General features: G+C 41.8%; 1 protein-coding gene across 3 annotated transcripts; it reads right to left on the reverse strand.

Moving 5' to 3' along the window:
- Positions 1-6,186: 6,186 nt before the first annotated feature.
- On the reverse strand, positions 6,187-16,897 carry LOC109892917 (TIP41-like protein). 3 transcript variants are annotated; one of them, XM_020485801.2, is made up of 8 exons: positions 16,813-16,897; positions 9,372-9,499; positions 8,995-9,174; positions 8,737-8,836; positions 8,051-8,182; positions 7,731-7,826; positions 7,482-7,544; positions 6,187-6,779 (listed from the first exon to the last, which is right to left on the reverse strand). In XM_020485801.2, the coding sequence occupies exons 2-8, from the start codon at positions 9,494-9,496 to the stop codon at positions 6,648-6,650; spliced, it is 828 nt and encodes a 275-aa protein (XP_020341390.1). In that variant the 5' UTR covers positions 9,497-9,499; positions 16,813-16,897; the 3' UTR covers positions 6,187-6,647. The 3 variants fall into 3 exon arrangements, with proteins under 3 accessions (XP_020341390.1, XP_020341389.1, XP_031682670.1); XM_020485800.2 differs by lacking the exon at positions 16,813-16,897 and adding an exon at positions 10,284-10,541; XM_031826810.1 differs by lacking the exon at positions 16,813-16,897 and adding an exon at positions 10,047-10,108.
- Between the last annotated feature and the right edge of the window lie 8,664 nt (positions 16,898-25,561).

Here is a 25,561-nt window from a genome sequence, read left to right on the forward strand (position 1 = left end):
TGGTAGTCATGTTGTGTAAATCAAATGATACAACCCCCCCCAAATCAATTTTAATTCCAGGTTGTAAGCCAACAAAATAGGAAAAATGCCAAAGGGGGTGAATACTTTCGCAAGCCACTGTACCCATGTCATTAAATGCAATATCTTCCAGGAATGTATCTCAAACAAATCAAATCAAATCTTATTTGTCACATACACATGGTTAGCAGATGTTAATGCGAGATGGTATTGAGTACAGTATATACATATGAGATGTATATGGCCAATATGAGCCAATGAGCTTGCATTCAGTTTTTCTGAACCATACTTTACAGGTCAGCTAGACTCATATCACTGAGCATATGTGCCAAATTTCATCACTCTGAGTCAAAAAGATATAGAGATATAAACACAGAGTTTTGTTACAAATGTCTGTGTCTGATTTATATGCATTTATGTACCAGCCCATTTTAATGTTTATGTTGTTTGACTTATTAGCCTGACAAATGTAGACCTTGATCCATAGATTTTCAGTGCATTCGGAAAGTATTCAGACCCCTTTACTTTTTCCAGAGGTTGTTATATTACAGCCTTTTTTCATCAATCTACACACAATACCCCATAACGACAAAGCAAAAATGGGTTACGAAATTTGTGCAAATTTCTTCTAGATAAAAAACTGATATCACATTTACATAAGTATTCAGACCCTTTCCTCAGTACATTGTTGAAGCATCCTTTGGCAGTAATTACAGCCTAGAGTCTTCTTGGGTATGTCGCTACAAGCTTGACGCACAGTATTCTTGGGGATCTTCAATGCTGCAGACATTTTTTGGTGCCCTTTCCCAGATCTGTGCTTCCACAAATCCTGTATCAGAGCTCTACGGACAATTCCTTCGACCTCATGGCTTGGTTATTGCTCTGACATGCACTGTCAACTGTGGGACCTTATATAGACAGGTGAGTGCCTCGCTCGCACGCACGCACGCACACACACACACACATCAATTGTGATTCTAAGAGCAGCTAGGTAATACACGTAAATTGTTACAACTGAAATGCACTTACTGATGGGGTTTCACATGTCTCCAAAGACACCAGGATGGTCATTAAACCTCAGAACGTATCCTCCAACGCAGGCATCTTTCCAGCTGTGATGAACACAGACACACACAGATTAGACCTAGAGAAAGGAGTCCATTATCAGGTTGGCTTCAAAAAGTATTCCTGGCATTATTCCACATTTTGTTGTGTTACAGCCTGAATTGAAAATTAAATAATTAAATAATTTTCTTTTTCTCACCCATCTTGACATAATACCCCATAATGACAAAGTGAAAACATGTTTTTATTTATTTTTGCAAATGTATTGAAAACGTAATACAGAAATATCTAATTTAAATAAGTATTCACACCCCTGAGTCAATACTTTGTGGAAGCATCTTTGGCGGCATTTACAGCTGTGAGTCTTGCTGGGTAAGTCAAAGAGGTTTCCAAATCTGGATTGTGCAATATTATCCTGTTATTCTTTTCAAAATTCTTCAAGAGCTGCCAAATTGGTTGTTGATCATTGCTAGACAACCATTTTCAGATCTTGCCATAGATTTTCAAGTAGATTTAAGTCAAAACTGTAACTCGGCCACTCAGGAACATTCACTGTCTTCTTGGTAAGCAAATCCAGTGTAGATTTGGCCTTGTGTTTTAGGTTATTGTCCGGCTGAAAGGTGAATTCACCTCCCAGTGTCTGGTGCAAAGCAGACTGAACAAGGTTTTCCTTTCGGTTTTTGCCTGTTCTTAGCTCCATTTATTTTGTTTTTATCCTGAGAAATTCCCCAGTCATTAATAATTACAAGCATACCCATAACATGGTGCAGCCACCACTACGCTTGACAATATGGAGAGTGGTACTCAGTAATTTCTTGTTTTGAATTTGCCCCAAACATAACACTTTGTATGTAGAACAAAATGGTAATTGCTTTCGTCACATTTTTTGCAGTATTACTTGTTTGTTACTTGCCTTGTTGCAAACAGGATGCATGTTTTGGAATAGTTCTATTCTGTACAGGCTTCCTTCTTTTCACTCTGTCAATTAGGTTAGTATTGTGGAGTAACTACAATGTTGATCCATCTTCAGTTTTCTCCTATCAAAGCCATTAAACTCTGTAACAGTTTAAAGGTCACCATTGGCCTCATGGTGAAATCCCTGAGTGGTTTCCTTAGTCTCCAGCAACTGAGTTAGGAAGGACGCCTGTATCTTTGTAGTGACTGGGTGTATTAATACACCATCCAAAGTGTAATGAATAACTTCACCATGCTCAAAGGGATATTCCATGCCTGCTTTATTTTTTTATTTTTTTTTATACCTATCTACCAATAGATGTCCTTCTTTGCTAGGCATTGGAAAACCCCCCTGGTCTTTGTGGTTGAATCTGTGTTTGGAACTAACTGCTCGACTGAGGGACCTTACAATAATCTATGTGTGGGGTACAGAGATTAGTTAATCATTCAAAAATCTAATTGTAGACCTCCACATGCCACATTTCCAAATGCCTGAAGGTTCCACGTTCATCTGTACAAACAATAGTACGCAAGTATAAACACGATAGGACCACGCAGCCGTCATACCACTCAGGAAGGAGACGTGTACAGTCTCCTAGAGATGAACGTACTTTGGTGCGAAAAGTGCAAATCAATCCAAGAACAACAGCAAAGGACCTTGTGAAGATGCTGGAGCAAACAGGTACAACAGTATCTATATCCACAATAAAACGAGTCCTATGTCAACATAACCTGAAAGGCCGCTCAGCAAGGAAGAAGCCACTGCTCCAAAACCACCATAACAAAGCCAGACTACAGTTTGCAACTGCACATGGGGACAAACATTGTAATTTTGGGAGAAATGTCCTCTGGTCTGATGAAACAAAAAAATAACTGTTTGGCCATAATGACCATCGTTATGTTTGGAGGAAAAAGGTGGAGGCTTTTAAGCCGAAAAACACCATCCCAACCGTGAAGCACGGGGGTGGCAGCATCATGTTGTAGGGGTGCTTTGCTGCAGGAGGGACTGGTGCACTTCACAAAATAGATGGCATCATGAGCTGAGAAAATTATGTGGATATATTAACGCAACATCTCAAGACATCAGTCAGGAAGTTAAAGCTTGGTCGCAAATGGGTCTTCCAAATGGGCAATGACCCAAAGCATACTTCCAAAGTTGTGGAAAAATGGCTTAAGGACAACAAAGTCAAGATATTGGAGTGGCCATCACAAAGCCCTCACCTCAATCCTATAGAAAATTTGTGGGCAGAACTGAGAAGCGTGTGCGAGCAAGGAGGCCTACAAACCTGACTCAGTTACACCAGCTCTGTCAGGAGAAAATGGGCCAAAATTCACCCAACTTATTGTGGGAAGCTTGTGGAAGACTGCCCGAAACGTTTGACCCAGGTTAAACGATTTAAAGGCAATGCTACCAAATACTAATTAAGTGTATGTAAACTTCTGATCCAATGAGAATGTGATGAAAGAAATAAAAGCTGAAATAATTCAATCTCTCTACTATTATTCTGACATTTCACATTCTTAAAATAAAGTGGTGATCTTAACTGACCTAAGACAGGGAATTTTTACTGGGATTAAATGTCAGGAATTGTGAAAAACTGAGTTTAAATGTATTTGGCTAAGGTGTATGTAAACCTCCAACTTCAACTGTATATGGGGGATACAATCTTCCCAGCTCTGCAGATTTTGCTGCAAGGAGGCAGAATCCTTCTATCATTTATTTTGGTACTGTCCATATGTAGCTCGTTTTTGGTCACAGGTCAAGGACTGGCTGAAGAATTGCAACATTTACCGAGAACTAACGCTGCAGATAGCCATACCGGGTGATTTGAAGTCACTTTACAAATGAACTCGGATAACCTGTACCCCCTCACATTGACTCGATACCAGTACACCCTGCATATAGCCTCGTGATTGTTATGTAATTTTCTTGTTAATTTAGATTTATTTTTTAATCTACTTGTTTATTTAGTAAATATTTCTTGAACTTTATTGTTGGTTAAGGGCTTATAAGTAAGCATTTCACCAGTTGTATTTGGCGTAACTGACAAATCAAATTTGATTTGATCCTAGCCCAGGCCAACACACCCTGTACCACTCAACACACCCTGTAACTCTTCTGAAGTCAATTCTCGTACCTACCTCCAAGTACATCTCTGCCGCTGCCACCACAGCATCTATTTTCTGTGATTTCTGCGGTACAGTTGATAAAAAGCCAACCATACTCAAACATATTTCTCATTGGCCTATCTTTCTTCACTGCCTCAGCATAGAGCAGACATCTTCTGCACTTCTCTGACCCTGGCAACCTCAACCTGCTCTCACAGGACACCTCCAATGACCAGCAACATGAGCACCCCTATCGTTGACACACATTTTCCCACTAAAACTACACATTCCTCTTTCCCATGTCCTCCAGCACACTTCCCACATCTTGGATTCTCCCTCCAACACACTGCTGCAACATGCCAATAAAGATGACACCTATAACACAGCAGTCTTTTTGGCACTAAAGCTCTAACAGCATAACTCATGTTTAACATTACTTTGTCAGGTAAAGACTCTGAATAAAAGCTGTTTCACCATGCTCCCTACCAGGTCTGCGTCACACCAAAAGGCGGGCGCCACAAACACAAGGAATCTTCAACATAAATTGCTCTACCTCCACACTTACAGCTACCGCAGAAATCACTCTCTTCAATGGTGCCCTGTACCTAAGCGCAAAGTAAGATACAGGTCTTCCACAAGTTGCCTCGCATGAAGCGCCAGCTTCATCTGATATGAAGAAACACAAACCAACATCAAGCTCCACCCACTCAACAGCACCCACCATCTTTCCCACCCAACCTGAAACCACCCATGGATCAGCCGAAAGGCTTGGTTCCACCTTCTCCAAAAATCTCACACCCACTGGACCAAATGTATCTTTAACAGTTAGGTTTGATAGCTAAACGTGAGAATTGTGTTCCATCGTGCAGCGTATAATGTCTGAAGGGAAACAAGTGCTTTCCGCTCTGGTGTAGTTTATTTATTTACACATTGGCTCTTTTAATGTTTTGATCACATGAGGAATGGAACTCCATAATACACTGAACAAAAATTAGGCCCTACTCTATGGATTTCACGACTGGGAATACAGATATGCAGCTGTTGGTCACAGATACAAAAAGTAGGGACGTGGATCAGAAAACCAGTCAGTATCTGGTGTGACTACCATTTTCATCATGCAGCCCGACATCTCGTTTGCATAGAGTTGATCAGGGTGTTCATTGTGGACTGTTGTCTCACTCCTCTTCAATGGCTGCGCAGTTGCTGGATATTGGCGGGAACTGGATCACGCTTTCATCCACGTTGATGCAGTGCATCCCAAACATGCTCAATGGGTGACCTGTCTGGTGAGTGTGTAGGCCATGGAAGAACTGGGACATTTTCAGCTTCCAGGAATTGAGTACAGATCCTTGTGTCATTGGACCGTACATTATCACGCTGAAACATGGGGTGATGGCGGCGGATGAATGGCAAGACAATGGGCCTCAGGATCTCGTCATGGTATCTCTGTGCATTCAAACATCGATCCCCCCAAAAAAACTGTTCATTGTCCGTAGCGATTGCCTGCTAATTCCATAATCCCGCTAACAACATGGGGGCACTCTATTCACAATGTTGACATCATCAAACCGCTGGCCCACACGAGGTCTGCCATCTACCCGGTACAGTGGAAACCAGGATTAATCCGTGAAAAGCACACTTCTCCAGTGTGCCAGTGGCCATCAAAGGTGAGCATTTGCTCAGTAAAGTCGGTTACGATGCCGAAATGCAGCCAGGTCAAATTCTCTAAAACGACGTTGGAGGCGGTAGAGAAATTAACATTAAATTACCTTGCAACAGCTCTGGTGGAAATTCCAATAGCACACTTCCTCAAAACTTGAGACAACTGTGGTATTGTGTTGTGTGAAACTGCACGTTTAGAGTGGCCTTTTTTTGTCCCCAGTACAAGGTGCACCTGTGTAATGATCATACTGTTTAATCAGCTTCCTCATATGCCACACCTGTCAGGTGGATGGAAAATCTTGACAAAGGAGAAATGCTCACTAACAGTAATAAACACATTTGTGCACAACATTGAAAAATAAGCTTTTTGTGCATATGAAAAATGTCTGCAATCTTTTATTTTAGCTCATGAAACCAACACTTTACATGATGTGTTTATATTTTTTTTTCAGTGTAGCCATCTCTGTGATATCCAAGCCAACGCTGCATGCATTTAACATAGCACAACCTTCAAGTATCAGACTACGTTACATAGAATTCAACACAACCATTATGTGGTGTTCTAATAGAAAAGACGCAATTATCACAATTTTCCAACCAAAACATTTACATAGAGGAAATTTGAAACAACACTCAAAATAAGAGGCCACTTGACCATGCCAAAATTAAGTTCTATGAACTTTTTTTTGTTTTTGTGTGGAGGGAGGCAGGTGCAGTGTTCTCAGTTTATACAAAATAAAGGGAGGGAGGGTAAACTCTTCCTTGGTTGGCCTGCCCTTGTCTTAAGTCCAGACACATGTGAATGTGATGTCCAGTCATAGTGCCCAGCCTGCTCTCCATCACTGGAGGGCCTCTGTGTTCCCTGGCTGAGGGCCTGTCTCAGGGAGCTCCAGCTTTTCACACTTAGTCAGTTTCAGGGTTAAGTGCTGGGAGATCTCATTGGGGTCGGTGTACAGAGCAGCAGGGACATTCTGGAAGACAAGGAGGGAGATTTTGCAAATGACTAACCCTCTACGATAGTATGATAGTATCAGCTGCACAGTGACATGCATGAAGTAGCATGAATGATTTGGACAATATGTTTTAGACAAAATCATACATACTTTTTAGCAAAGGGTGGAAATGCTGACCACTTGTGGTTAAAAATCGACCTGAGATTTTGGGAGCTCAAACCCTGGCCGAGTCATACCAAAGGCCTTATAGTTGAATGCTCTTTCCTTGAGTCATAGAATTGCATTGAAATGACTTAGAATATGTGCAATTTGGCGGTGTGGCCACTTGGAGACAAAAGTTAGACCTCTCGCTCAAACCATTGTAATAGTTTTTTCTTATCCTGCACCTACTCCAAAATGTCAATGAATATTCTTATGTTACTGAATGTATCCAGAGTATTTTCAGATTTCGTTATTGACAAATGCTTTAAAAAGTTCAGCAAATGTAAAACGCCCATCAACAGGTTAATGTTTGGATTTAATCCCCTGTCAGGTGAACTGTTGTGATAATTTCCCCATAACCTTCAAAGTGTTTTTGTTCAAATGCAACACTGGTCACACATGTTTTTTCCACAAGTATAAGGGGGTTTAAGGATCTGAGGCATCAGTGCTCCAAGCTTTCAGGGAGAAGACTATACTAAACTACACATGTACTCTCCAAACAGAAAATACAATTCTCACCTGCAATTCTGAAATGTTGCTTTCTCGAGTACTATACTCTCTGATCATGTAATTCTTTCCAGCCTGTAAAGAAAACCAGGGTAAGTGATGACTCATTTCATAAGTAGGCCTAGCCTTTTCATAGTTGAACTTCTTAACAGTGAATATTGTCCATTTCCTGCTAAAGATATCCACAGAAAATGACTCTCATGCACATCCACTCTGGTGGTTAATCGATTGTCATTTCTCAGGACAGCCCAGTCCACTTGCCTCGTGGTAGAGCCGCGTGTCGTTTATACGGATCAGAACTCCATCCACTCGCAGGAAGAACCTCAGAAGCAGGAAGAAACTGGTGGGCATCACTCTCTGTATCACACAAGTGGGTAACAAGAGGATAAGTCATTCTTCAAAACCTCATCAGCCTCTCAGAAAATGCATTTAACATAAGTAGTTGAATAGGAAAATTGCCTTTTTAAAAATGTTTATTCCTGGTCTTACAGCCCCCGCAAGAGCATGTCCTTTGGTGCTTGTCACGGAGACGGACATATGTTATCATAAAGTATCAGTTCCTGTATGAAAGTACCACTCACTATTTTGACGCTGATCATGGACACTCCGTGGTCATGCAGCTCGTCCTCAAACAAAAGCACGTCGTCGAAGAACATGATCTGCTCTCGCGCCTTCAGCTTCTCCATGTCAATGCGCTCCGACGTTTCTGTCGCCTGATGGAATAGCAGGTGTGTATTCATTAGTGCAGACCATAGCAAAAATAAAATACTTTGCCACGAATATAAAAGTTTCTCATTAGACACATTCAGGTAGGCCCCTCCCCATTTCAGCCCGTTTCATTCCTAGTGAATGCCCCCCCAGACAAGAGACATCTTGAGACCAAAAAGCTTTAGAATATTAAGCCTATGCGGAAAAACTATTGCGTTCCAGGCTAACTACATTGCAGTCATTGCATTTCATCAACCGATGGTTGTGTGACATCAGTGACAGCACAGTCGGGCGTCAGACTGCCATATCATATGGCGTGGTTAGATGACATGTTAATCACCTATCCAAGCAATGTGAGATCTGGCAGGCATCTGCAACAAAGTCTGTCTTAAACACAGCCAATGGCTTACGAGAAAATCTTCCACTTAGTCATGCATCGATGTCAATATGAGTCTAAGTTTAATTTGGACTTAAAAGTTAAGATGTGTCCCTTATGTTGTAATGTTTGTGTTTGGGATATTGTGTTGTATCCACAGTGTGAACCCGAAAAGCCTCTCACCGTCATCTGCAGGTCCTCTCCTAACAAGGTGCCTCTGTAGTCTGTGGTGTATGTCCAGTCGTAGCGTTTCACTACCTCTTTGGAGTGTTCAGAATCAGCCCTGGGAATACAGCCACATCCACTCACTGAGATCATTCCCCATAATAGGACTGATTAGGACTAAACCATTTAAAATGCCACTGTTTTTTCTACTTCAACAGCATTTACAGTGAAGGTGGCTAGTGTATTATCACAGAGGTCTTATGATATGGGTTGTACCTGCTCTCTTGCCATTCCTGTGCACAGGCCACTTTCACAGAGTCATGCATGTTGTTGACCCTCTTGAGGGCATCGATGGCATTGAACTCAATGCCATAACCGTCTGTGTGCTGGATGCGTAGGATGTTGTCCCCAAACAGCATCTCTGGGAGCGAGGGCATGTGCATCTCCTCCCCTAACCTGGGACGAAACTGTCAAGCTTGAAACCTGAACAACTAACCTCAATGCAGCTTAGTTGGTAAATTGACAAGATTTGAATGACTAAAAGTAAGTCTAAGTCGATAAACAAGCTCCCCAATGTAGACGAAACCTTAAGAATATTAAACAGAGAATTAAAAAGACAAAGTATTTGACACAAAATACTTGGAATAGCTTACCGTTCAATGTCCTTAGATTTCATAATGTGGGTTTTTGCAGCAGTTACTTTCCATGGTCCGAATGTGAAGTCTTGCTTACTGCTCTTAAACCCATGGGTCATCATGGCTGACAAATTGGCAAACATCAACTGTAAATACAGACACCAAACCCATCAGAGACAGAAGTAAAGGACGTCATGATAGCCTAGACAGCCAATAGTGGCCGCTAAATCTGCACTGTCTAGGATTCATGTGTATTCCTGGTATTACACTAAGCGTCCCCGTGGACCGGCTGGTAAATAAAACATCCGTCATTGGGGCTCCATTTTCCTCCTTAACTAGCTTTAAATGGTTTGCTGTTGGGTAAAAATGGTACAAATGTGTAATGTCCTAATAAAACACATTTTCCACCACTCTTTTCAGATTCTGACAACTTATGCCCCACACAGATTACCTTACGCTGTAGGTCATGTTTACGGAGTCTTGCCCCGCTACTGAACAGACAAGTGTAAGTTAGTGTTTGTGACAAAAGATGAAGGAGAGCCTGTCTTGTCAGAGATGGCATTTGTTTTGTACAAATGCTAAATATGAAATTTTCATTCAAGACAGGATAAATATATTGTTTCAGGTGATAAAACATGTTTTGTTTAGTTACTTTTTCATCAACTTGTCTAACCTTATAGCAAGTCAAGCTACCTTGCACTGAGCAGCTAACTAGCTAAAAGCTAGGTTGATGATTCCACTGTAGCAACCTCCACCTAATAATTATCATAAAAAACAAACGTCATTACTATCACAACAAACTAACGGGAGGCAACAGCCATAATATAGTTGGCTTAACAGGCAATGTAACATTACTATTAAAATAGTACTCACAGGAATAGGTAATTATTTACAAATTGCTAGCTAACCCATAAAACCATCACCCAATACCATATATTTTCATCTTCTGTGGTTTGGTAACTTCCTGTTCTTCAATGAACTCTGGCTGGACTGAAGACGACGTCAAGTTAGAAAAATGTCAAACAGGCCGACTACACCGCTCGTGTCACGTGCACGAGCGTTGCAAAATACATTTAGAAATATATATATATAGGCTAACGTCACGCTGCTTAGCGAGTACTACTTCCTCCTGATTCGAGTCACACAGAGGCTTGAACCACAGTTTTATAACTAATCCAAGATAGGCTCGTCTGTTGTTTCCAATGGGAACAAATTAATCATAGTTGGCAGAACAAGCAAGGAGGTGGGCAGAGTCAAGCACGAGCTAGTGAGATCCTATTGGCGTGTTCTATCATTTATTTGCATATTTCCATTATGGAACGCCTACTCTGAAGTGTGCAATACCTCAATTAGCCTGTTTACTCTTCCTAAACAATGCACTTTTTGGAATCTTTGGAAAAGGGTCAAATCTACAAACGCAGTCCACTTGTTTGTTATAGATTCTCGTTTAAGAAACAGAAAATGTGCAGAATGTCTGCCAAAATCCATCTCGCTCCATTTTCAGTGAGCTTCCTCTCATCACCATATTTGGTAGTGAGTGGAAACTCCAACTGGAGGCTTCACATTTATACATCAGGTGAAATATCTGGCTCATTGTTCTATTGTTGCTTGAACCCAGGGCCAGAATATGCGAGCGGAGCGTGCCCAATTTGACTGGAGCGTGAGCGAAAATCCCAAAGGAGCGTCAGCCTGCTCCAATTTCGCTCCAATAGTGCTCACTTCATAAGCTTAGGGCATGCCCACCCCAGCATGCATTTGTAGGCTACTTGTGTGCTGCTATAGCCCCTTACATTAGCTACTGTCATGGAGTTCGCTAGATATTTTCATACAGAAACTGATAAAACATACAGGTGCTACATCAAGGTGACTTACAAAGATGAGGACCAAGAGCAAGTGAGAGAGTGCGATGATGTAGTGTCCACAACTAAAGAATCATTTTGGGATCTGAAAAGACACTTATCCCAAAAGCATGATGGTGTATTTACTACCGGCACATGCTAAAAGAAAATAACGAGGTGGGTAGACAAGTGTGTCATTGGAGCAAAGTATTCCTAAACTAAAAATCTGATCTCTTAAAACGATTTGTTCATTTTCGTTATATTATCTATACAATAGGCCTGGCATATTCCCACATTCAAGGAGCTTTCCGTTTTGATTGGGTTATTTTGCCTTAAAACCTTTAAGACCAACCTATAGAAAAAAAGTAACTCTGCATCTCTGCACAGCCTGGCAAGAGTAGCCCAAGGGGGTGTTTAGCATCCCCAGTGGCTCTGCAAGTGTGGAGAGGATATTCACCGCTGCTGGCCGGCTCTCCAGGCACCATCGCATGAGTCTGAAGCCCCAGACTGGCCAAACTCTTGTTTCTAAAAATGAATTCAAAGGCACTTAGTCATTTTAAATTAAATTTGTATTTAATTCTAAGCAAGTTGTAGCCTATATGTGCAATGTATAGACTATAATGATTAAACGCCAAGCACTTTGTTCCTACCAGCCTATTGTGTCGCACTCGCAAATGCTTCACAATGTATTTCTTTGTAGGCTATAGCCTTGAAATAATAATTAGCTCCCTGTCTGGCTCCTGACCTATTTAGAGTGTTTATATACTGTTAAATATGACATGTAGCTTATTTGAAATGATGTTCACTTCTTACATTCCCCTTTCCATGTTTATTCAAATACTTTTCATTGAAATCCATATAGGGGTCCAGGTAGTCACAAAAGTGGCTGTTGGTTAAATTGTGATTTTTAATGAAAGGAGTTTAGGAGAGAAAAAAAAAAGTGAGCACCGAGAGGTTTTTAGCTGAGTGGTAGGAAAGGACACGAAGCACACATCTCAGATGAGTAGGATTTCCAACTGCTCACATGCTCTGCCCAAGGCCTCTGCTTTGCTAGCACAGATGTCCGCCCTCCTGAAGCACACGTCCACCCTCCTGAAGTGGGACACTTCATACCTAGCTATTACAATAGAACACAATTCCTAATGATTCTCAATACCCCATGAAAGTCAGTCATTAATAGTTACCACAACCACAAGTCAGACTTTGTGGGACTATCACTTCCGTTATCATGAAGTGCTTTGAGAGACTAGTCAAGGATCATATCACCTCCACCCTACCGGACACCCTAGACCAACTCCAATTTGCTTACCGCCCCAATAGGTCCACACGCTGCCCTAACCCATCTGGACAAGAAGAATACCAATGTAAGAATGCTGTTCATCGATTACAGCTCAGCATTTAACACCATAGTACCCCCCAAACTCGTCTTTAAGCTCGAGACCCTGGGTATCAACCCCGCCCTGTGCAACTGGGTCCTGGACTTTCTGATGGGCCACCCCCAGGTGGTGAGCGTAGAAAACAACATCTCCACCCCGCTGATCCTCAACACTGGGGCCCCACAAGGGTGCCTTCTCAGCCCTCTCCTGTACTCCCGGTTCACCCATGTCTGCGTGGCCATGCAGGCCTCCAACTCATCATCAAGTTTGCAGACGACACTACAGTGGTAGGCTTGATTACCAACAACGACGAGACTGCCTACAGGGAGGAGGTGAAGGCCCTCGGAGTGTGGTGTCAGGAAAATAACCTCACACACAATGTCAACAAAACAAAGGAGATGATCGTGGACTTCAGGAAACAGCAGAGGGAGCACCCCCCTATCCACATCGATGGGACAGTAGTGGAGAAGGTGGAAAGTTAAGTTCTTCGGCATACACATCACGGACAAACTGAAATGTTCCACCCACACAGACAGCGTGGGGAAGAAGGTGCAACAGCGCCCCTTCAACCTCAGGAGGCTGAAGAAATTTGGCTTGTCACAAAAAATGCATACAATGCATAATCAAGAGCATCCTGTCAGGCTGTATCACCGCCTGGTACGGCAACTGCTCCGCCCACAACCGCAAGGATCTCCAGAGGGTAGTGAGGTCTGCACAACGCATCACTGAGGGCAAACTACCTGCCCTCCAGGACACCTACACCACCCAATGTCACAGGAAGGCAATAAAGATCATCGAGGACAACAACCACCCGAGCCACTGCCTGTTCACCCCGCTATCACCCAGAAGGAGAGGTCAGTACAGGTGCATCAAAGCTGGGACCGAGAGACTGAAAAACAGCTTCTATCTCAAGGCCATCAGACTGTTAAACAGCCATCACTAACGTTGAGTGGCTGCTGCCAACATACTGACTCAAATCTCTAGCCACATAATAAAGATAAATGTATCACTAGTTACTTTAAACAATGCCATTTTATATAATGTTTACATACCCTACATTACTCATCTCATATGTATATACTGTATGATGCCCATGCCGTTCGGGCCATCGCTCATCCATATGTACATATTCTTATTCATTCCTTACACTTGTGTGTATTAGGTAGTTGTTGTGAAATTGTTAGATTACTTGTTAGATATTACTGCATGGTCGGAACTAGAAGCACAAGCATTTCGCTACACTCGCATTAACATCTGCTAACCATGTGTATGAGACCAATAAAATTGGATTTGATAAACCCAGCCTATTTCTACAATTTCTTACCCTTAACCACACTGCTAACCTTTGCTTTTTGGTCCCAATTTAAGGTTAGGAAAACAAAAATGACGATGAACATCCCACCTACTTCTTTTTCAAGTCCTATATATTTTTTTTTATTATTACAAAATTCCCTATAAAAACACGCCACTTCGATACAGCTACGACCGATGAGCAATATGAAGAGGAGTCTGACTGTAGGAGTGTTTTTGGAAAAAGTGTATTTTTGCTGATCCATGTGCTTTCAGGGTGGGTGAAAGCGGAGTTGGATGCTGTGGAATCAGTGAGGGTAACCAGAAGCGGTCTTGTGATAATCATTTGTTTCTGCTGGTCAGAGGGAGAAGGCGCTCCGCATTAGAATGAATGGGGGCAAGAAATGTGAATTGTTTTGCACTCAAGAAAAGGGTGCCATTGAAAGGAGCGATTAATGGGGTAGCAGTAAATGTAAAAGTTGACCAACTGAAGGGGAAGATTCCCAGTGTTTGTGATATTTTTCCCTTGGTGCGACGCACACAGGGTGGCTCAACAGAAGAGTCAGTCTGTTCTTTTGAGTTTTGATGTTGAGTCTTTGCCCGACAAAGTGATGTTAGGATATATAAGTTATCCTGTACGAGCTTTTGTGCCAAATACATTACATTGTTATAGGTGTCAAGCTTATGTGCATGTGGCAGCAGTGTGTAGGAGGGAGGTTCCTGTGTGTGAGAAGTGTTCAGAAGGGTGTAGCATTAGGGAAAGTGGTGGTATGTGTTAATTGTAGGGGTGCCCATTGTGCTGGGGATCAGAAGTGAGAGGCAGGTTGAGGTTTCCAGGGTTAGAGTAGCGCAGAAGTTGTCATATGCTGAGGCAGTGAAGAAAGTAGAGGAAGATGGGTTAAGGGGGAGGGATCCTGAGAAGAGTGGTGTGAGTAGTAGATCTGTACCAGTACAGAGCAATAGGCCAACAAGTGATATGTTTCAGTAAGATTGGATTTTTAGCAATGGTTATCAACTGTACTGCAGGGATGGAAGTAAGTCGCAGAATTTGTAGGTTGTGGTGGCAGCTGCAGAGAGGGATTTGGGTGTGTGAGACTTCAGAAGCATTACAGGGTGTGTTAAGTGGTGGTGTCCCATCCCTTCAGGTTGTTGGCCTGAAGTAGGACTAAATAGATTTAAATAGTGGACTAGGGTAGAGTTCTTTTATATTGTTATTATTTGAGTGTTGTGTTAGATGGTAGGGTATTTGTTTATTTATGTAACTCTGTGTTGTTTGTGTCGCACTGCTTTGCTTTCTTGGCCAGGTCGCAGTTGTAAATGAAAACTTGGTTAAATAAAGGTGAAATTAAAAATTACAAAATAAATAAAGGGAGTTTTACAGTCTAGTAGGTGGAGGTAATGCAACATTTATTGAATAACAATTGCCATTAAACCTCATCAAAGAAGAACAGCTACGACCGGAACTTATTTTTGAGCAGGTTATAAATTACGCAGCAGGTTAAGATAATTAAACAAGCAGGTTTGAAGAATTGGGTTAAGATTAGGGAAAACCCGCCCATCCAGCATCACTACTCTGGACGGTTCTCACTTAGAATACGTGGATAACGACAAATACCTAGGTGTCTGGCTAGACTGTAAACTCTCCTTCCAGACTCACAATAAGCATCTCCAATCAAAAATGTAATCTAGAATCGGCTTCCTATTTCGCAACAAAGCTTCCTTCACTCATGCTGCCAAACATACCCTCGTAAAACTGACCATCCTACCGATCCTTGACTTCGGCGATGTCATCTATAAAATAGCCTCCAACACTCTACTCAGAAAACTGGATGTAGTCACAGTGCCATTCGTTTTGCCACCAAAGCCCCATACACTACTCACCACTGCGACCTGTACGCTCTCGTTGGCTGGCCCTCGCTTCATACTCGTCGCCAAACCCACTGGCTACAGGTTATCTACAAGTCTCTGCCAGATAACGCCCTGCCCCATCTCAGCTCGCTGGTCACCATAGCAGCACCCACTCGTAGCACACGCTCCAGCAGGTATATGTCACTGGTCACCCCCAAAGCTAATTCCTCCTTTGGTCGCCTTTCCATCCAGTTCTCTGCTGCCACTGACTGGAACGAACTGCAAAAATCACTGAAGCTGGAGATTCCCATCTCCCTCACCAGCTTTAAGAACCAGCTGTCAAGGCAGCTCACAGATCACTGCACCTGTTCATAGCCCATCTATCTACCTCATCCCCATACTGTATTTATTTATTTTGCTCCTTTTGCACCACAGTATCTCTACTTGTACATCCATCTTTTGCACATCTACCATTCCATAATTGCCATATTGTAATTACTTCGCAACCATGGCTTATTTATTGCCTTAACTCCCTTATTTGACCTAATTTGCACTAACTGTATATAGACTTTGTTTTCTACTGTATTATTGACTGTATGTTTTGTTCATTCCATGTGTAACTCTGTGTTATTGTATGTGTCGAACTGCTATGCTTGATCTTGGCCATGTCGCAGTTGCAAATGATAACTTGTTCTCAACTAGCTTACCTGGTTAAATAAAGGTGAAGAAAAAAAACAGGAAGTGGGCGGGGCTCATCATAGCGGCGAACGTCTAACTTCTAGCTATTGCAAAATTCAAGGCTATATAAAAGAAGCAGCAGGTAGCTGACAAACGGGCACGAATGTTTATTCAAAAGGAGTAGCAAACAACCATGCAATAACTTGATCGAGCATCCCACAAACGTATTTATCTAGCTGGCTAACACTAGCTGCGCCTCCGGCTTGTTTTGTGACAAGCTGGCTGGCTCACCATCACCATATAAGCTTGTTATCTTAACTTCACTACTAATGGATAGCCATCCCAAATGAATAACCTACTGAAAAGACAGATAATTGAAATTAAAATCAGATATTACATTAAAAAGATAGCTAAAAGTACACAACTTACTCCAGTATTTTGATCGTCAGATAACGTCCATGAAAGAGAGCTTCACAGAAATGCTTCCGACGTACTTTTCATTCTTGTATTATATGGTTCCGCATCATTTAGCCATATACTAGCTGCTTTGTAAGACAGGTCCCAAAAATGAATTGAACAGAAATAAAATGCTTAATAAAATATTATCTTAGAAATGTTTTCATATTTATTATTTTTTTTACTTGAAGTGTATGGCAGTTTTACTTTTTATATGTTGTGGTGATATTCTGCGCTGTCACCCAGACATAAGAGAGAGAAGATGACTGGTATCAATTACATAATCAGAGGCATTACAGTCAAGTGTTCCAAAATGGTAGTTGTGAGAATGTCCTAAGTAATTGATCCCATCCTAGGATTTGGTACAGTGGGTGGTACTGTCTATGGCCCTATTGGTACAGTACAGCTTGCTCGCTTTTATTTTATTTATTTATTTAACTAGGCAAGTCAGTTAAGAACAAATTCTTGTATACAATGACAGCCTACACTGGCAAAACCCAGATGATGCTGGGCCAATTGTGCACTGCCCTATGGGCCTCCCAATCACAGCCGGTTGTGATTCAGCCTGGATTCGAACGAGGGTGTCTGTCATGACACGTCAAGTACTGAGATGCAGTGTCTTTAGACAGCTGCGCCATTCGGGAGCCCCTTGTCTATGTATGCATGGCAGTGGAGAGAGGGATTGAATTATGGTCTCCCAGTTTTGAGTAGACATGGGGCTGCTCAGTCCCAGGGGATACACTGAGGCCAGTTTCTTGGGACGTTCCCAAGAGGAGAAAGGTAAAGAACACTCTCTAGAAAACAGTAATGTGACATTCATAAACTGAACAGAATGCATTTGTTTGGGAAAAAAATCACAAATAAGTCCCCTACAAAAAGCCTGACCCATAACCTACGTTATATGTTTACGACTCGTACTGCAGTTGGAAATGTGCGATAACAGTGAAGGTTTTATTAAATTTGTACTGTTTTCTAACGCATTCTAATCAAATGAGTGTATTATTCACATGCTTACTTAACCCTAACCAGCAATGCAGTTTAAAAATAAGAAATAAAAGGAACAAGTATTTAAAGAGCAGCTGTAAAATAACAATAACCAGACTATATACAGGGGTACCGGTACAGAGTGAATGTGTGGGGGCACCAGTTAGTCGAGGTAATTGAGGTAATATGTACATGTAGGTAGAGTTATTAAAGAGACTATGCATAGATCATAACAGAGAGTAGCAGCGGTGTAAAATAGGTGGTGGAGAGGGGGGTGGGCAATGCAAATCATCTGGGTAGCAATTGGATTAGATGTTCAGGAGTCTTATGGTTTGGGGGTAGAAGCTGTTTAGAAGCCTCTGGACCTAGACTTGGCACTCCAGTACCGCTTGCGTGCGGTAGCAGAGAAACAGTCTATGACTAGGGTGGCTGGAGTCTTTGACAATTTTTAGGGCCTTCCTCTGACACCGCCTGGTATAGAGGTCCTGGGTGGCAGAAGCTTGGCCCAGTGATGTACTTGGCCTTACGCACTACAGTTGCCATACCAGGCAGTGATCCAACCAGTCAGGATGCTCTTGATGGTGCAGCTGTAGAACCTTTTGAGGATCTGAGGACCCATGCCAAACCTTTTGAGTCTCCTGAGGGGGAATAGGTTTTGTCATGCCCTCTTCGCAACAATCTTGGTATGCTTGGACCATGTTAATTTGATGGTGATGTGGATACCAAGGAAATTGAAGCTCTCAACCTGCTCCACTCCAGCCCTGTCGATGAGAATGGGGGCATGCTCGGTCCTCGTTTTCCTGAAGTACACAATCATCTCCTTTGTCTTGATCACTTTGAGGGAGAGGTTGTTGTCCTGGCACCACACAGCCAGGTCTCTGACCTCCTCCCTATAGGCTGTCTCGTCATTGTCGGTGATCATGAATAGCAGTCTCACATAGGTGTTTCTTTTGTCCAGGTGGAAAAAGGCAGTGTGGAGTGCAATCTGTGGATCTGTTGGGGCGGTATGCAAATTGGAGTGGGTCTAGGGTTTCTGGGATAATTGATGTGAGCCATGACCAGCCTTTCAAAGCACTTCATGTCTACAAACGCGAGTTCTACAGGTCGGTAGTCATTTAGGCAGGTTACCTTAGTGTTGTTGGGCACAGGGACTATGGTGGTCTGCTTAAAACATGTTGATATTATAGACTCGGACAGGGAGAGGTTGAAAATGTCAGTGAAGACACTTGCCAGTTGGTCAGTGCATGCTCGCAGCACATGTCCTGGTAATCCGTCTGGCCCTGCGGCCTTGTGAATGTTGACCTGTTTAAAGGTCTTACTCACATCGGCTGAGGAGAGCATGATCACACAGTCGTTCGTAAAACCTGGTGCTCTCATGCATGTTTCAGTGTTATTTACCTCGAAGCGAGCATAGAAGGCATTTAGCTCGTCTGGTAGCCTCGTGTCACTGGGCAGCTTTCGGCTGTGCTTCCCTTTGTAGTCTGTAATAGTTTGCAAACCCTGCCACATCCGACGAGCGTCGGAGCTGGTGTAGTACGATTCGATCTTAGTCCTGTATTGACGCTTGCCTGTTTGATGGTTCGTCGGAGGGCATAGCGGGATTTCTTATAAGCTTCCGGGTTAGAGTCCTGCTCCTTGAAAGCGGCAATTCTAGCCTTTAGCTCAGTGCGGATGTTGCCTGTAATCCATGGCTTTTGTTTGGGGTATATACATACGGTCACTGTGGGGACGACATCTTCAAGCCACTTATTGATGAAGACAGTGACTGATGTGGTGTACTCCTCAATGCCATCGGAAGAATTCCGGAACATATTTGTCTTTGCTAGCAAAACAGTCCTGTAGTTTAGCATCTGCTTAATCTGACCACTTTTTTATTGACCGTGTCACTAGTGCTTCCTGCTTTAATTTTTGCTTGTAAGCAGGAATCAGGAGGATAGAATTATGGTCAGATTTGCCAAATGGAGGGCAAGGAAGAGCTTTGTACGTGTCTCTGTGTGTGGAGTAAAGGTGGTATAGAGTTTTTTTCCCTCTGGTTACACATTTAACATGCTGATAGAAATTTGTAAAACGGATTTAAGTTTCCCTGCATTAAAGCCCTCGGCCACTAGGAGCGCCACCTCTAGATCAGCGTTTTCCTGTTTGCTTATGGCGAATACAGCTCATTTTTAATACATTTTTAATTTTACCCCTTTTTTCCCCCAATTTCGTGGTATCCAATTGTTTAGTAGCTACTATTTTGTCTCATCGCTACAACTCCCGTAAGGGCTCGGGAGAGACGAAGGTTGAAAGTCATGCGTCCTCCGATACACAACCCAACCAAGCCACACTGCTTCTTAACACAGCGCTCATCCAATCCGGAAGCCAGCCGCACCAATGTGTCAGAGGAAACACCGTGCACCTGGCAACCTTGGTTAGCGCGCACTGTGCCTGGCCCGCCACAGGATTCGCTGGTGCGCGATGAGACAAGGATATCCCTACCGGCCAAACCCTCCCTAACCCGGACGACGCTAGGCCAATTGTGTGTAGCCCCACGGACCTCCCGGTCGCGACAAAGCCTGGGCACGAACCCAGAGTCTCTGGTGGCACAGTTGGCGCTGCAGTACAGCGCCCTTAACCACTGCCACACCCGGGAGGCCGAATAGAGCTCATTGAGTGTGGTCTTAGTTCCATTATCGGTCTGTAGTGGTATGTAGACAGCTACGAAAAATAGAGATGGAAACTCTTTGGGCAGATTGCGTGGTCTACAGCTTATCATGTCATACCACTAGCAAAACCAGCAAAACCTTGAGCTGTTGTTTACAAATATATATAGTCCGCCCCCCTTGTCTTACCAGACGCCGCTGTTCTATCCTGCCGATAATGTTGTCGTTCAGCTACGACTCCATGAAGCATAAGATATTTCAGTTTTAAATGTCCCATTGGAAATTTAATCTTCCTCGTAGGTTGTCAATTTTATTTTCCAATGATGGCATGTTAGCTAGTAGAACCGAAGGCAGTGGGGGTTTATTCGATTGCCTACGAATTCTCAGAAGGCAGCCCGAATTTCGTCCTCTTTTTCTCCGTCTTCTCTTCCAGCAAATGACGGGGATTTGGCCCTGTTCCCGGGAAAGCAGTATGTCCTTCACGTCGGACTCATTAAAGGAAAAAAAGCTTCTGCAGTTTGTGCTGAGTTATCGCTATTCTGATGTCCAGAAGTTATTTTCGGTCATAAGAGACGGTAGCAGCAACATTATGTACAGAATAATTTTTAAAATAAGTTACAAATAACGCAAAAAAAACAAACAAAAAACACAGTTGGTCAGAAGCACGTAAAACATCAGCCATCTTCTCCGGCTACACGTCTAGTGTTTGATACTTCATAAATCATGTTATCACTATTTCCTGCATGAGAGACAGAAAAGCTGAATACTCACAGAAATTAGTACACTTGATGATCCTAATAAGGACCACTACAATCAACACCACTACAATAACGACCGCAATCAATATCCCACTCACTGGGAAACCTGCAACATAATCAGTAAAAGTGTGATATAAATCAAATCATGAGAGAAAAGTCATTGACATGCAGTATTCACAGAACATAATCATGCCAGAATAGAAATTAGATCAGTATTGGAAAATAGACTTCTCTTAATATGGTGATGATGGAAAAGTATATCATTTTTACATTTACAATTGTCATTTTAACAGACAATCTTATCCAGAGTGACTTAAAGTGCATTCAGTGCATTCAACTATATAGATTAAACAACCACTGTTACAGTAACTATCCAGGTTTCCTTCCAACCAGGGCCATAAGCTGGGTTTGAGTTTTACTGAGATCCATAAGGAGGGGTTGAGTGGGGGGGTTCCCCCTCCCCAGGATTTTTTTTAAGTGAAGCTCATTTACAACATTTCTATGCAATTCCAAAACGTTATAATGCTATTTGGAGAACAGCAAACACAAGCCAAAATGACCTCAGCCATTATCACCTTGGCTGCTGTAGGTTCATTCACCTCCATCACACTTAAATTGTTTACTTGCTAGTTAGGTTGGTAAATAAGGCTAAACATTAGCTAGAAAAACACATTTTAGCTAACTGACTTTAGCTTGCATCACATTTAGTATTTCATTAATTATTTAGACTAGCTGAAAAAAGGGCATTAATATGATAAATGAATACCTTGCTATCTATATTCAACTTACCTTGTTTTGCTTTGTTGCTGCTCGTTCCTGCAGAATTTTGTTCTTCCACTTCTTGCCTCACTTTTTTTCTCCCTCAAATGTTTTCGAATCCCGTCACATGACAAGTCTACTCCCCCCGCCTGCTCTGTTTGGTATTCCCGCCTCCACCTGTCCATTTTCATTGTTTGCCTGACACAACCAATAATAATCCTTTCTGCTCTGAGAACACGTTTGAGTAAGTTAAACTTCCATTAGTCAATGAGATTCACAAACAGTTGGATATTCAAATGAGCTCTTCCCACATTGGGGCACTGGGGCAGACTGCCTGAGCCCGGCTAAATAGTATGGATGTTTTGGAAATACAGATGGCACTACTACATACTAGGGCACTTTATTAGAACAGCAAAAAATGCAGGCTGATTATTTCACAAGCGTGAGCCATTTCTGTCCTTTGCTTTGTCATTATGTTATTGATATTTCCGTTGTAAGCCACATAATAAGATAGTCGTGAAGCTAGCTAACTACTACTGCTATCTATCAGTCAGTTAACAGTTAACTAGATTTCCTCTTGACATAAAACTTTTAGCTACAAACCCCATGATATAAAATAGAAGAGAATGGTGAGATTGTTGTTGTGTAGAGGATTTGCTTTGACATTATTCAGGGTTTCAGATAGCCGCTAATAGCCGGCTTTTGACCAATAAAAAAAATAGAAAAGGCGGTAAATAAAATTGTCTCTAACCATTGTCCGGGAGAAGAAGAAAGGTGCGATTTTTTGGGGGGCTATTCATTGATGGAAATACCAGACTGTGAAAATAAATTTGACTGGTCATGCTTAACAGTCTATGGGTTAATTTGCATGATGTTGTGGAATAAATTGGAGCATGCACAGTATATTCGTTATGCATCTTATTTATCACACACATACAGAGCATCTGTAAAATCTGCCAGACAGTGTAGGAGCTGCTGTTACATCATCTCAATCTGAAAATGCATAGGCAACGGAAGGAAGGCTTCATCAGCATGTCACACACCACTTTGCAATGAGCTGGAGGCAACATGCATTTTGAAAACATAAAGCTACTCAATAGTTTGAAACTTGAACCTTTTACTACATATTATGAGGCATGTCTTACCTTGCTTCAAAGTACCCTAGGCAAAATCAGACCATATCTGTGGAGGCAATTATTTTATATAAACTTTCTTCATTGTCCAGTAGCCAAAGGCACAATCCTAGTCATATTAGCAACCTATACTAGTTGTTGCATAGAAGAGCTCCCCTCTTTCACATTTTCTAATGGATATTTTCATCTCTGACACATAAAACCGCTGGCATGTGCAGTTCGCTTTTAACAACAGTGTTTGACCGCTAATTGCATCATGGAACATACATTCACACGTAGCCTACCACCTTGTGCGCATTGCTGTGCTTATAATGTGAATAAATAATAGTTTATCAACATTTGAAGCTAAATGTTCTGTTGTGTTCCGTCAGACTCATTGCTTGAAAAAATAATAAGCATTGTAGCCTAGGCCTACTGGTTGTATGAATTTGGGATTTTATCGTCCCACAACTGTCCCAGAGTCTGTTTCTATCTTGACAAGTTTAACCCAACGATAGAATGTCACAAGTGTTTCCTTAAAAGCTGCCTTGGTTTAAACATCTTATGTTGGACAGAAAGTGAATAGCTTAATCAATTGAGAGTGAAGTAATTAGATTACTTCCCAAGCAAAGTAAAAATGTTGTCTTCTCAGCTATAGAAGGTTGTAGCTAAGCCTCTGAATTTGAAAGAAACAAAACAATGTTATCCCCATCTTTCCCGGCTATTTTACAGCTTGTTTGTAGCATAAAGCATCTCGGACCAAAGCGCTGTTATAAATCACTTCATATAAATCTGATCTGTTCGATTTTTTTTCAAAATCTTAAGCTAACAAGTATTTTTTTGCCATTTTCTTTAATTAAAGGCAGGCCTATGGCATACCCTCTCATCAGCCTGATCTCAGAGCATTTCGTATTATTCTGAACATAAAACCCGAGACACTCCATTTAGTATGATATATTACATTTAGTATGGTTACTAAGACAGATGGTTGCAAAATCAAAAGTAGGGTGGTTGGTGGGGGTGGTTGGGTAGGCATTAAACGCAAATGTTCCCATCAAATGTTCCCATCTTATCACAGACAGTTTTAGCAAATTGACAACTTTTCAACTACTTACTACTTTTAACTACTTAGAAAGTACTTAGCATGTTAGCTGACCCTTCCCCTAAACCTAATCTTAACCCTGTTTGCAAACCCTTCCCCCAACCTTAACCCTTTAAAGTAACTCATAAACTTAACCCTAACCCCTAACCTAGCTAACGTTAGCCATCTAGCTAGAATCCGTAACATATCATACCTTTACACATTTGTAACATATAACACATTTAGTCAATTCTTAACATATTGTACATTTTGCAAATTCGTAACATATAATATGAATTGTAATTTGTAACATACATTAATACATCCACATATTAATACATACCATACAAAACGTAACATATCATACTTAACAGCCCTTCACTGACACAGAGGTAGGCTATTTAAATAGTGAATCGTGGGTGGGGGAATTGGCCGACAAATCTATGGCTATAGCAGCTATAGCCCAATTTCCAACAATATGTTTCAGGGCAAGAAACACATCGTTTTTATTCAAATCTATTTTAGTAGAAGCAAGCTATCAAAATTGACCTCAGGTCCTCCTTCTCATATTCTCGCTCTCCTTCTCAAACTGAACAGTCCGCCTGCAAGTTATAGAATTTTTTGGACTAGGCCTAATAAAAAATACTTTTCTGATTGGTTAGGCAGCACACAAAAAAGTTTTGATCAGCAAGATCAGAGCAGGCCCGGGGCTTAGGGTTGTAATATCCATTGCAGTGTGTAATACAGCCTAGTTTAATTTACACCATCCCAGCAGCTCTTACAAATAGTACTTTGCTCTGACCTTCTCTGAGCTTGCACTTCGTAACCTATAGGCTATGGATCATTTGATTGAGATCACACTAAATAGCTTATATTGCACACCCAGCGGAGAATCAGAGATGAGGGGCAACATCCATATATAGCCTAATAAGCAACTTATTCTAAAATGTTAATAAATTACAAATGACATGACCTTGCCCTGGACTAGATACAAAACTACTAAAATCCTCCCCTTGCCTAAAATTGAAAAAGCACGACCCTCCCCCATTTCCTCCCTGTACCAATTCTGCAGGCCAACTCTTACAGACCACATAATTTGAAATAGAAAATGAGGCAACAATATTATTTCAGTGTAAGTTAACAGAATACTAACTTTTAAAAGTGTGATTTTCACTGTACAGTTACTAAAAATAAACCACACAATAAACAGGCATTTTTATCACCCTAACAGATCCACAGATGACACAATTGCCATTGCACTGCACACTGCCCTATCCCACCTGGCAAGAGGAATACCTATGTAAGAATGTTGTTCATCGACAACAGCTCAGCTTTCAACAATATAGTGCGCTCCAACCTCATCACTAAGCTAAGGGCCCTGGTTCT

Source organism: Oncorhynchus kisutch, linkage group LG6, assembly GCF_002021735.2.
Source record: "Oncorhynchus kisutch isolate 150728-3 linkage group LG6, Okis_V2, whole genome shotgun sequence".
Taxonomy (NCBI): domain Eukaryota; kingdom Metazoa; phylum Chordata; class Actinopteri; order Salmoniformes; family Salmonidae; genus Oncorhynchus; species Oncorhynchus kisutch.